This window comes from Mixophyes fleayi, chromosome 4 (assembly GCF_038048845.1).
Source record: "Mixophyes fleayi isolate aMixFle1 chromosome 4, aMixFle1.hap1, whole genome shotgun sequence".
Lineage (NCBI taxonomy): Eukaryota > Metazoa > Chordata > Amphibia > Anura > Limnodynastidae > Mixophyes > Mixophyes fleayi.
In genome coordinates, this window is record NC_134405.1 from 3,829,114 (window position 1) to 3,842,525 (window position 13,412).

Sequence of the window (13,412 nt, forward strand, 5' to 3'; positions counted from 1 at the left end):
GTAGTGTTCTCCATATTCTTTGTTGTTACTGGTGTGGAAGTCAGTCCGCAAGAAAAGGGATATCTTGTGCTGGTATATCGCATTATTTCACGTGACAAAGAAGGCGGGGGCTCTAAATAATAAATAGACCCAGAGCACCTGGGGGAGACCCCCAGAACAGATGGAGCGCGGGTGGTAATAGGACTTTTGATCCCAGAGATACAATAATGCTAACCACTGTGTTGAAACTAAACATTAAGTAAAAGGTGTTAACAGTATGTCTTTTGGCCTTTTTGAGTTTTTTTTTTTATTTGGGCGGACAAAGTTTGTGTGATGGTTTTTACGTTTGATAAATGCTGGTGTCTTTTTCACAGACACTTTGAGCAAAATACAAGGGGGCACTTGGCCCTGCTGGGTATTTGGTGAGCAACCAAAGATATAAGTGGATATTCGGTAAACAGTGAGCACTTGGTAAACATTATAATACATATGGGAATGCAGCACTTGATAAATAAAAGTGTTGATCAAAAATTATTATACGAAAATAAAGAGTTCAAAACGTGTTAGGAGTCAAAACGCTCTTTTTTATAATTGAAAACGAACATACAAAAACAGGATTGAAACATTCACAGCCTTTAGATAGCCAGTTGTGCAGTATATCTAGGAGATCAGGCTGAGCAATAATGATTATACAACAACGTACAGTTATACTGAGCACTGTCAGTGATAAACCGTGATAAGGAGCCAACATTTATATTAAGGGAGCAGCAGTAAGTGCTTTTCTATTGCAGCAAGCGTTCTTCCCCCAGACAAACTAGGATTTAGAAAAAGCGGAGTTAGTAGAAGTAGCGAATTTGCCCCTATCAATGCCAGATAGTGAAGTTCTAACAGTAATTTATAGCGAGCACTGTCGCTGATAGGAATTACTTCATCTTTCCCTGGCTCTTGGTACACAGTGGAGCAGCAGTAACGCGGTGTGTTTCAAGCTAGAACATTAACAAACATTTATAGTGAGCACTGTCACTGATAAATTAATATGAAGACATGAGAGCACTCTGATGAATGAAGGTGTGCATAAAGCGGCGTTCATCATCGTCATTGAACGAGTGCTCACTGAATCTACCCATGGTCTAGAAACTTCTGTGAACCTCCCACACCTCCCCACTCAAGGCATTGGCAGCCCCGACCAGTGTCCACGTGAAGAGAGCAATTTGTTTGCGTAGCTCGCTGTCATCAGTTTTGTCTTTTTGGAGGTGCTCAATCAAGGCCTTTAGAGTGTGCTCACCTCGGCCTATGAGGATGTGTCGGTACGGGTAATTGATAGCAGAGACGTACTGGGACAGAAAGTAGAACTCCACCTACGGTAAATGGGAAATGATGAAGACAGCGTCCGATGACGTATCGTTCTACATCATGAACTATTGGACAACGACCAACACACACTAACTAGGATCGATTGACGCGGACTATATGAACGTAAACACACAGGAAATGCGCAACGCCAGGACGGACGTTCACACAGATGTTTTAACTGTTAGCAGAGAGGAAGGAACAGAGAATGGAGAAGACAGTGGTGAAACTTTAAACTGGATTCCTCACCCTCATAATGCGCACGTTGAAAAACTGGATGAGCTTCTCGTTGTGGAGATCTGACTGCGAGATTGCTTTCTTCAGTCTGTCTGTAGCTCGCACGTAATCACCTCGCGCAGAATACAGCCACTCCAGCGTTAGTCCCCGGGACTGAGGTACGGGAAGAGGATGACAGGAATTAGCTGGTCGGAGTTCAAGCTCCTGTTTCCTTTCTGTATCCGCATTCCTGCTCTACTAATCTTTCCTCCTCTTATATAAGGTTACATCACAACTTTTACTTATCTTACAACTTAACCATGTTACATTTCATGTTTGTACCCTTCCTTGTTATTTATTACATTGCTCTTTTCATCAGTGTTTCAATCCAGTTTGAGTCCTTACAATACACTTACAATGTTACCTTCAGCTGTAGCCTCATCTTCACTTGAGCCCTACCCTTCCACATTGGACCTTACCTTTAGTTCGGACCCTTACCTTCATCACATACAGCTCAAGCCATTACCTTCAGCATGAGCACTTACCAACGATTTGGACCCTTACCTTCAGTGTGAGCCCTTACCATAACCATTACCATAAGCTTGAACCCTTACCTTCAGCTTGGTCTGGTGAGCATTCAGTTGCACCAGATGATTGAGTAACACCTCATTGTATGCCGAGGGGTCCAAGGGCAGAATATGATCATGAGAAAGTTTGGTCAAAGAAAGCCCAGCGACCTCTGCCAGGCTGAGAGCCACTGCTGCCAGCCGGCCATCCAGAACACTATTCAGATTTTCAAATGTGTCCAGCTTAGTGTCCAAGTATTGATATTGCAGAGATTCCTAAAATAAATGGCAGGATGACATGAGTGTGTGTGTGGGGTCAGTACAGGAATAGTAGAGAAATACAGGACAGGATGGAGGTGTAGTGACAGAGCTGTGTGTGTGGTGTCAGTACAGGAATAGCAGAGAGATACAGGACAGGATGGAGGTGTAGTGACAGAGCTGTGTGTGTGTGAGGTCAGTACAGGAATAGTAGAGAGATACAGGACAGGATGGAGGTGTAGTGACAGAGCTGTGTGTGAGGTCAGTACAGGAATAGTAGAGAGATACAGGACAGGATGGAGGTGTAGTGACAGAGCTGTGTGTGTGTGTGGTGTCAGTACAGGAATAGCAGAGAAATACAGGACAGGATGGAGGTGTGACAGAGCTGTGTGTGTGTGAGTTCAGTACAGGAATAGTAGAGAGATACAAGACAGGATGGAGGTGTAGTGACAGAGCTGTGTGTGTGAGGTCAGTACAGGAATAGTAGAGAGATACAGGACAGGATGGAGGTGTAGTGACAGCTGTGTGTGTGTGTGAGGTCAGTACGGGGATAGTAGAGAGATACAGGACAGGGTGGAGGTGTAGTGACAGAGCTGTGTGTGTGCGAGGTCAGTACAGGAATAGTAGAGAGATACAGGACAGGATGGAGGTGTAGTGACAGAGCTGTGTGTGTGAGGTCAGTACAGGAATAGTAGAGAGATACAGGACAGGATGGAGGTGTAGTGACAGAGCTGTATGTGTGAGGTCAGTACAGGAATAGTAGAGAGATACAGGACAGGATGGAGGTGTAGTGACAGAGCTGTGTGTGTGATGTCAGTACAGGAATAGTAGAGAGATACAGGAGAGGATGGAGGTGTAGTGACAGAGCTGTGTGTGTGTGGTCAGTACAGGAATAGTAGAGAGATACAGGACAGGATGGAGGTGTAGTGACAGAGCTGTGTATGTGGGGTCAGTACAGGAATAGTAGAGAGATACAGGACAGGATGGAGGTGTAGTGACAGAGCTGTGTGTGTGGGGTCAGTACAGCAATAGTAGAGAGATACAGGACAGGATGGAGGTGTAGTGACAGAGCTGTGTGTGTGAGGTCAGTACAGGAATAGTAGAGAGATACAGGAATGGATGGAGGTGTAGTGACAGAGCTGTGTGTGTGTGTGTGTGGTCAGTACAGGAATAGTAGAGAGATACAGGACAGGATGGAGGTGTAGTGACAGAGCTGTGTGTGTGAGATCAGTACAGGAATAGTAGAGAGATATAGGACAGGATGGAGGTGTAGTGACAGAGCTGTGTGTGTGTGTGAGGTCAGTACAGGAATAGTAGAGAGATACAGGACAGGATGGAGGTGTAGTGACAGCTGTGTGTGTGGGGTCAGTACAGCAATAGTAGAGAGATACAAGACAGGATGGAGGTGTAGTGACAGAGCTGTGTGTATGTGTGTGGGGGGGGGGGGGGTCAGTACAGGAATAGTAGAAAGATACAGGACAGGATGAAGGTGTAGTGACAGAGCTGTGTGTGTGGGTTCAGTACAGGAATAGTAGAGATACAGGACAGGATGGAGGTGTAGTGACAGAGCTGTGTGTGTGTGAGGTCAGTACAGGAATAGTAGAGAGATACAGGAATGGATGGAGGTGTAGTGACAGAGCTGTGTGTGTGTGTGTGTGGTCAGTACAGGAATAGTAGAGAGATACAGGACAGGATGGAGGTGTAGTGACAGAGCTGTGTGTGTGGGGTCAGTACAGGAATAGTAGAGATACAGGACAGGATGGAGGTGTAGTGACATAGCTGTGTGTGTGAGGTCAGTACAGGAATAGTAGAGAGATACAGGACAGGATGGAGGTGTAGTGACAGAGCTGTGTGTGTGGTGTCAGTACAGGAATAGTAGAGAGATACAGGACGGATGGAGGTGTAGTGACAGAGCTGTGTGTGTGTGTGTGAGATCAGTACAGGAATAGTAGAGATACAGGACAGGATGGAGGTGTAGTGACAGAGCTGTGTGTGTGTGTGGGGTCAGTACAGGAGTAGTAGAGAGATACAGGACAGGATGGAGGTATAGTGACAGAGCTGTGTGTGTGTGTGTGAGGTCAGTACAGGAATAGTAGAGAGATACAGGACAGGATGGAGGTGTAGTGACAGAGCTGTGTGTGTGTGGGGTCAGTACAGGAATAGTAGAGAGATACAGGACAGGATGGAGGTGTAGTGACAGAGCTGTGTGTGTATGTGAGCTCAGTACAGGAATAGTAGAGAGATACAGGACAGGATGGAGGTGTAGTGACAGAGGTGTGTGTAAGAGGTCAGTACAGGAATAGTAGAGAGATACAGGACAGGATGGAGGTGTAGTGACAGAGCTGTGTGTGTGTGTGTGTGAGGTCAGTACAGGAATAGTAGAGAGATACAGGACAGGATAGAGGTGTAGTGACAGAGCTGTGTGTATGTGAGCTCAGTACAGGAATAGTAGAGAGATACAGGACAGAATGGAGGTGTAGTGACAGAGATGTGTGTGTGTGTGAGGTCAGTACAGGAATAGTAGAGAGATACAGGACAGGATGGAGGTGTAGTGACAGAGATGTGTGTGTGTGTGAGGTCAGTACAGGAATAGTAGAGAGATACAGGACAGGATGGAGGTGTAGTGACAGAGCTGTGTGTATGTGAGCTCAGTACAGGAATAGTAGAGAGATACAGGACAGAATGGAAGTGTAGTGACAGAGCTGTGTGTGTGTGAGGTCAGTACAGGAATAGTAGAGATACAGGACAGGATGGAGGTGTAGTGACAGAGCTGTGCTCTTGCATGACCATTATGTAATGTTAGCATACAGTATAACATTTGTATATTTGCTATAATAATTAGTATTGGACATTTTCACATTTTCCTGTGTTACAACATGGAAGCATGACAAATCTATTTGAAAAGTAATTGCATTAGTATTTGCCTCCCTCCCCCAAGATAATACCACCTTTGGCAGCAATTGTAGTTCTGTGTCTATCTGGGTAAGTGTATCAGTTTCGTACATCTAGACACTGGAATTTTAGCCCATTCTTCTTTGCAAAATTGCTCAAGTTCCATCAGATGTAATCATTGGCGGTCTGCAATTTGTAACGGTGCTACTGACTAGGCCTCTTCAGTGGTGGTCACTTTTTGGTGGTAAGTCGCTCCACTGTGGCATTTGCTGTATGCGTTGGGTCGTTGTCATGTAGAAAGATTAGTCCAAGTGCTCTTGTAGACTGCGGCAGGTTTTCCTCTAGGATTTCTCTCTACTTTTCTTCGTCCATTTCCCCCTCTATTTTTATGAGCTTGCCAGTCTCTGTGGCAGAGCAGTACCCCCATAACATGACGCTGCCACCACCGTGCTTCATTGTAGGGATGGTGATTTGTGACGGGCAGTGTTAGGTTGGTACCAAGCATATCGCTTAAAATGGAGGTTACTCCCATCTCTATCATGGAAGACTGTAGCTCCTTTAGAGTTGACATTGGGCTCTTGTTGGCCTCCCTTACTCCAGCTCTTCTCGCCCATACCCTCCGTTTTGGAGGATGGCCTGTTCTAGGCAGATTCACAGTCACCGTCTCCATTTTTCAATGATGGACTGTGTACTGGGATATATTCAATGCCTTGGAAAGATCCTTGTACCCTTTTCCTGACTGGTTCTTCTCAATGGTTCTTCTCAGGATCTGCTTGGAATGATCTTTTGTCTTCATGTTGTAGTCTTTGCTTGGCTGGGGAGAGGTCACACAGACAGGTGTATTTCTACTGTAATCATTTCCCACATCTTACCTGCCCACAGGTGGACTTCAATATACTATTGATGTGAAGAAAGTTGGTGACTTTAAAGGAACTGTTATATGGTTATAGCAAGGGGGTGAATACTAATGTAATCACCTTTTTTTCAGTTTATTGTTCATAATTAATTTGGAGAAATGCTTGGATTACAAGTTATCGAGTACCTTTTGTTGATTAGTGGGAATAAATTTGTAACACAGCAAAATGCGAACAAGTCCAAGGGGATGAAGACTTTTTAGAGCTGCTGGGTATGGGCAGACATGAAGACAATGGATTTACCTCAGTAAATGAGAACTCCAGCGCAGGAACTCCCGCAAATGCATTGAAAGCAAACGCACTGCTGTCTACGGCAAGTGGAGAAATTCTAGGGAGACAAGATGGTACAATCGGGCTGATTATGGAGAGCTGCAGGCAGGAAATATCAAACAAGTGGACTGGACAGAATGTTAAACCCAACGCTACAATAGAAAGTGTCAGAAAATAAAAAGAACTGAAGAAGGAGGTCGTTCTATGTAAGGCAGCCTAGGGAGAGGGGGGCAGGGGTCAGGATTATCCCAATAATAAGCCATATATTTGGATACAGAAGCAGGTAACAAGTAGATGAGGTAATACATGTAAGTAGCACAAATGTGTGTGAGTAATGCTATGGGGATTCACACAGAGTGTAGCAAAAGACGTCACAGGACGTACGAGGGAGTCAGACAGTGAACAGACGTGGGACAATAGGTAGAGAGGACCCTGCCCCCGAGAGCTTACATTCTAGAGGAGGGGGGTGAGAGACAGTAGGACCAACTGGGAGAAAATGGAGATGGCAGGCGAGGAAGAGGAGGTGATGGATAGAATGGTTAGGAGGTGGTAGGATAGGCGGGCTTGAAAAGGTGAGTTTTGAGTGAGCGTTTGAAGGACTGAAGGTTGGAAAAAAGTCGAGTGAGATGGGGTAGGTAGTACCAAAGATTGTGGGCAGGACGGCAGAAGTCTTGAAGGCAATAATGGGAGGAGGTAATGAGAGGTAAATTGAGGTGGAGGTCAGAGGCGGAGCGGAGTGGCCGGATAGGTATGTACCTCGAGACAAGGTCAAAGATATTAGGGGGAGAAGGGTTTTGTAAGTGAGATTAAGGAGCTTGAACTAAATTCTAATACGGATAGGGAGCCATTGAAGGGATTTACACAGGGGAGAAGCGGAAGATGTGCTGTGGGAGAGGGAGATGAGCCTAGCCGAAGCATTCTGTAAGTTTTGAAGGTCAGAAATGTGAGAGTCAGAAAGACCAGTGAGAAGGAGGTTGCAATAGTCAAGACGAGAAATGATAAGTGAATGGACCAGGATTTTGGTTGCTTCCTGAGAGAGGAACGGATGGATTTTCATGATGTTACGGAGGCAGGAGTGTCAGGATTTGGTGAGGGACTGGATATGATAGGTAAAGTTGAGGGCTGAGTCAATGGTGACTCCATGGCAGCGGGCGTGGGTGACAGGAGAAAGAGTTGTCAACCAAGACATTATATTGGGAGATATTGGGAGGGATAGCAACATTGACAGGAGGAAAGATGATGAGCATGGATTTGGAGATGTTGAGTTGGAGGAAGCGTGACATCCTGGTATTTATATCTAAGAGACAACTCCTTCAAGTCAAAGGGCCAATGATTACATCAAGTAATTGGTACAGCAATCGGTACATTGTTTGCCCCCATGATGACTGCCTTCTCCTTTCACATTGGTAAGAGACCTATTCAGTTTGCAACCCCCACATTCCTCCCCCAAAAATAATGTGTTGTTTTATTGATGACATAATCTTGGTTTAGAACGGTCTCAGGATAATTTTGAATCCCTTGTAGAGTATATCAGTACGAATAATGTTAATATGCAGTTTAATATGCATATATTTAAAAAGTGTATCTTAAAATATAGTAATGGTTATTTAAAGACCAAGGACATAAGGTGATAAGTTGTAAGGTGTGTAAGGTGATGGTTACTAATTCTTTCTTGCATTTTGGCAACTACATTCTATATATTTCACTATACAATTCTTTTTTAAAGGCAACACTGTGACAAACTAAGCTCCCAAAATCTGCCCCCAAAGCTTCCAGACACATCCACTCCCCAACTAACCACACCCACTACAATATAAGAGTATGTGAATCTACACTCACAACACTTCCCCATTGGGTACAAACCGACCTGGGGTTACACATTAAAATGAGTTTATAATATATAATAACCTGCTCAGTACTGAGGACAGAGACCATACACACAAATATATATATATATATATATATATATATATATATATATATCTTAAATCAGGAGGGACTATAGAGTACAATATAGGTGTCATATAATGGGGGCTATAGAAGGAGATTGGTGACTGAGTGGCTACAAAGTCTGGTTAGTAATTGGTTACTTACAATTCTCTCTGCCAGTTACTATTTTTTGATTTCATATACTCATAGATGTTCTGCTGACTGCGGCGAGGATTGTCTACCTGTGAGAGAAGAGGGAGACAGATGAACCATACAGAGACACAGAGAGAAGGAGTTGGATACAGTGTACAGCGACACATAGCGAGAAGGGTTGGATACAGTGTACAGAGACAGAGAGAAGGGTTGGATACAGTGTACAGAGACTTATAGAGAGAAGGATTGGATACAGTGTACAGAGACATATAGAGAGAAGGGTTGGATACAGTGTACAGAGACATATAGAGAGAAGGGTTGGATACAGTGTACAGAGACATATAGAGAGAAGGGTTGGATACAGTGTACAGAGACATATAGAGAGAAGGGTGCAGTTACAGGGCCTTATTCATCAAGGAACACAAAATTAACGTAATGTGTGTTTTTTTTGCAAAACATACGGACATGGATAGAAGAAGAATGTGGAGAAATGTCTCTAGTTGAATACAAGTCTAGGTCTAGACACTGCAGAATACGTCCAATACATATGTGGAATATACAGTCACTAAAGAACACATAGAAAAAAATATTCAGTTAATGTTGATGTGGCTGGATCATGTAGAAATAATTTATTGTAGAAATGTATTTCAATTAGTGGCGCAGGTGCCAATTTACATAATTGCAATTGTACTTTTTTATATTGGTATGTGTTTTGTATGGAAATGTACTGATTTCTGAGACAGTATGTCATGTTTGGGTTTTGTAACTTTTCTGTAGGAAGTCCCAAGTAAGCATATAAGTGGAGAAGATGTGTGTTTACAACTGTCTGAAGACAGGTAATCTCATGTTAATTAGACCTTTTCATTGCTGAATGACCAACCCTTCTGTTGAGCCTGAAAGCACAGGGGGGTAATTAGACTTGCTGCTAGACTTCCTATGTGTGTAAGACTCAGGATGCAAGTGATCACAGATTAATGTGAATTTTGAAAGCTAAATTGTGTTAAAAGCAAGATTAGAGAAAATGTTATATCCCGATGGTAAACATCCAGTATAAAACCTCAGACGTAGTGGTGCCACTAGCAGCAATGTAAAAAGGTGTTAAACCCCTCCAGGCTGAGTTATGTGCAGGCCGCATGAAGCACCTGGATTGGTTAGCAGCAGGAGGCTGGATTACCTACTGCCAGGTTATCTGTGTAAATCTGTATAAAAAGCGGACTGTTTGACCATGTAATGTATCATATCATCAGTGGCTATTGAAAAGATCACTAGTACCACAAACTGGCGTGTAAGTGTCCTTATTAGGACACTTGAGCTAAGAAAACTTCACTGCTTCAAGGTCCTGCTTTGATGCCTACTTACCTGTGCTGTAGTTTTAACTTGAGCCTTGGTTTGAGTTAAAACTACTATGCTGGTGGGATTGATAGTGGGTTGTGGTTACGGAATAGTTAGGAGATCTGATTTATCAAAGAGCAAGAGAAAGTGTCAGCTCGAGAGTTTCAAGCACCGGGATAAAAGGTAAGGGTAAAAATCGAACTTGGTGAAAAAGAGATGACAAACGGGCCTGGCAAGGGCTCAAGCACTGAGCAGAGCGTAAATAGGTGAGATTCTTGTCAGTATAGATCATTACTGGATGTCCTTCACCCTCAAGAAAATGTTGTCATTCTTCGAAAGCCAACTTTATAGCTAATAACTCTTTATCACCAATCCCATAGTTCTTTTACTAGATGAGAATTTCCTGGAATTGAAGCCACAAGGACTCATCTTCCTTGGAGAAGTCTCTTGAGAGAGAATGACGGATACCTACAGAGGAAGTGTCTACTTCAAGGAAAAAAGGTTTATGTTGATGAGGCTGTCTTAGGACTGGAGCAGAGGAGAAGGCCTCTTTTTAGGGACGCAATAAATGCTATAGCCTCTGGGAGCTACTGTTTGGGATTAGCAGTCTTGCTAACGAGGTTGGCAATGGGTGAGATGAGGATGGAGAAACCTTGGACGATTTGCCGGTAATGATTTGCGAACCCAATGAACCGTTGAACTGCCTTTAACCCTTGAGGCTGTGGAAAGTTGATAATGGCTGCTACCTTTTTAGGATTCATCTGTAAACCAAAACTGGAGACTAAATACCCCAGGAAGGGAACTTGGGAAGCATGGAACAGGAATTTCTCCACCTTACAGTAAAGATTATCTTGACATAAAGTACTTCCTTTTCATGGGAATGGTGGGAAGGAAGATCTTGTGAAAAGATCAAAGATCAAAATATCATCAAGGTACACAACTATCGATCGATACAGCAGATCTCAAAATATCTAATTAACAAAGGGCTGAAAAACTGTCGGGACATTGCAAGGGCCATAGGCCACCACAAAATATTTATAATGCCCATTACGGGTATTAAAGACAGTTTGAGAGGTAGAAGGTACCGATTTTTTATAGTAATGGCATTCAATTGACGATAGTCAAGTGCAAGGGCGAAGTGACGTGTCTTCTTATCAAAAGAAGCAGCCAGCTCCAGCCAGAGAGGAGGATTCTCTAGTAAACCCTCGTTCCAGATTCTTGGAAAATTACTGGAATATGGCCTGAGTCTCGGGAAGAGAGAGGGGTAGTCAATGGGACAGTCCCAAGGACGATGTGGTGGTATTTTCTATGAATCCTCGACTCGCACCTATCCTTTGTTCCTCACATTGACTCTATATCTAAATCATGTTCTATACATCTAAAGAACATTTTCAGAATTCGCACATATCTCACACAAGACACTGCTAAAACCTTAATTCATGCACTTATCATCTCCCACATTGACTATTGCAATCCCCTCCTTACTGGTTTTCCCCAAAACAGACTCAAACCCCTACAATCTATTTTGCACGCAGCAGCAAAATTGATTTTCCTTGCAAATCGTTATTCCTCTGCTGAATCACTCTGTATGTCTCTACACTGGCTGCCTGTTTTCTACCAAAGCCAATATAAAATTCTTTTACTAACCTACAAGGCCATCAACAAAGCTGCACCAGCATACATCTCCTCTCTTGTCTCAAAATATCTCCCAACTCGGTAACTCCGTTCTGCACAAGATCTGCATCTCTCATCCACCCTCATTACATCCTCCCATTCCTAGTTACAGGACCTTTTTGGGGCTGCACCCACTCTATGGAATTCTCTCCCTCGCACAATAAGACTCTCCTCTGGTCTACAAACTTTCAGTGGCTTGTCCGGGCCGGGGACAGGCATTTTTCCGCTATAGTCCTCGTCGGCGCTGACAACAGGGAGAAGTTTCTCCAACTCTTAGCTCGGCCTCCCTATTACCAACTAGGAGGAGGACTTTATTGGTCTTTTTGGACAAATAGTGAGAAGGTGTCCGGATTCACCGCAGTAGGGGCAGAGTTTATTTGTTAATCACCTTTCGCGTTCCTCAGGAGTGAGACGGGCCTGGCCAATTTGCGTGGGTCCTTCAGGAAGGAGCACAGGATGCTGGAACTGTGGAGGCACACGGTACAATGATGAGAAGGTTCGCTCTCCTGGGTGCGTACTCTGAAGCGTAGATTCATTCGGATGCAAAAGGAGATGTGAGAGTCAAGATTGGAAGTAAGTTTTCCGGGAGGCCAGTTCGTCCTTAATATGTTCACAGAGTCCCTGTGAGAATGTTGCCTCCAGTGCCTCATTATTCCATTTCAGCTCGGACACCAGTGTGCGAAATTGGGCTGCGACAAAGAAAACGCAGCAGAGGAGACTGTCAGGCTCATCGAAAGTCTGGCGGAAGATCTTGATGAATGTAGTGGAATTCTGAAGTATAGGATGGTTTTGCTCCCAAAGAGGTGAGGCCCACGCCAAGGCCTGCCAGGTGTGCAAGAAAATAATAACAAAAAGCTACTTTAGCCCTTTCTGAAGGATAGCTTTCAGGATTCCACTCAAATTGAATAGCGCATTGGTTTAGAAGTCCTCCGCACTTCTTAGGAATCCCCGTCATACGTCTCCGTAGGTGGGATACGAAGGTTCTTGGACACAGTGGTTGCTAAAGCTGAGGGGGGAACAAAAGCGGATAAAGAGGTAGCAGGAGCCCGTGGGAAGGCAGCCAAAAAGTTTTGCAAAGAATCCAGGCGGGAAACTACCCCTTGAACACACTGAAGTAGCTAAGCCTGACCAATTCTTACTCTTCAACCCGCTGAGACAAATGGAGCAACAAGTCCAGAGCAGAGGGTTCACCTGTACCGTCTGTCCTGGCCACAGTATACTGTCACATGTGAGCAATAGGATGGTGCCTAATTGCTGGGATTCGTGCTGCTCTATCTGGAAGAGGGGAGTCTAACACACCCCTGATCTTTGCCAGGGACCCCCGCAAGGAGGTTTGGATTTAGCTGCAAGGGACGTACAGGCTGCGTTTCTCCAGAACAGCTACCAACAAAGTAATAGGTGAAGAGTGGTGAGACAATCTGGGTGAGAACCAAGCGGGCGATGCAGTACAAAAGCAGGATCCGACGGGAAAAGCCAAAGACAAGCCACAGGTCAATTACCACGGGGAGAAGGCAGTACCAAGGAATACCCAAAACGAGTAGTCAGAAGGGTTGCCAAAGTCAGGAGGTAAAAGTCAATAGAGTGTCAGCTCACAGGACAGGAATGCAGGAGCACAGGAAGGGACCTAATACTCTGGCACCCTAAAGGTGACAGAGCCTTCCATTTATAGGGGAGAGCTGCAGGTAATTACTGGCGGTGGTGATGTCATCAGCCGCCGTCGGCTTTAGCTTCAGAAATTGGACGTTGCTGCAATCTCTGGTGTTCTGGGAATGCGCAGAGCAATTTTACACACAATTCGACATGTATAGCTTTTACATTCCCTGATGATTGAGGGCCACAATTTACACAGACATATAGGGAGAAGAGGTCGGATACAATA

The 13,412-nt window shown here is 44.3% G+C and overlaps 1 protein-coding gene across 2 annotated transcripts in view; it reads right to left on the bottom strand.

The window, feature by feature from the left end:
- Window positions 1–542: 542 nt before the first annotated feature.
- TFR2 (transferrin receptor 2) overlaps window positions 543–13,412 on the bottom strand; it is a 156,374-nt gene continuing 143,504 nt past the window's right edge. For both annotated transcript variants that reach the window (XM_075206181.1, XM_075206180.1), the window contains exons 15-19: window positions 8,540–8,616; window positions 6,419–6,503; window positions 2,160–2,387; window positions 1,579–1,719; window positions 543–1,337 (exon numbers count right to left, since the gene is read on the bottom strand). In XM_075206181.1, the coding sequence (XP_075062282.1) occupies window positions 1,110–1,337; window positions 1,579–1,719; window positions 2,160–2,387; window positions 6,419–6,503; window positions 8,540–8,616 (759 nt within the window). In that variant the 3' untranslated portion in view covers window positions 543–1,109. The remainder of the gene's footprint in view (window positions 1,338–1,578; window positions 1,720–2,159; window positions 2,388–6,418; window positions 6,504–8,539; window positions 8,617–13,412) is intronic.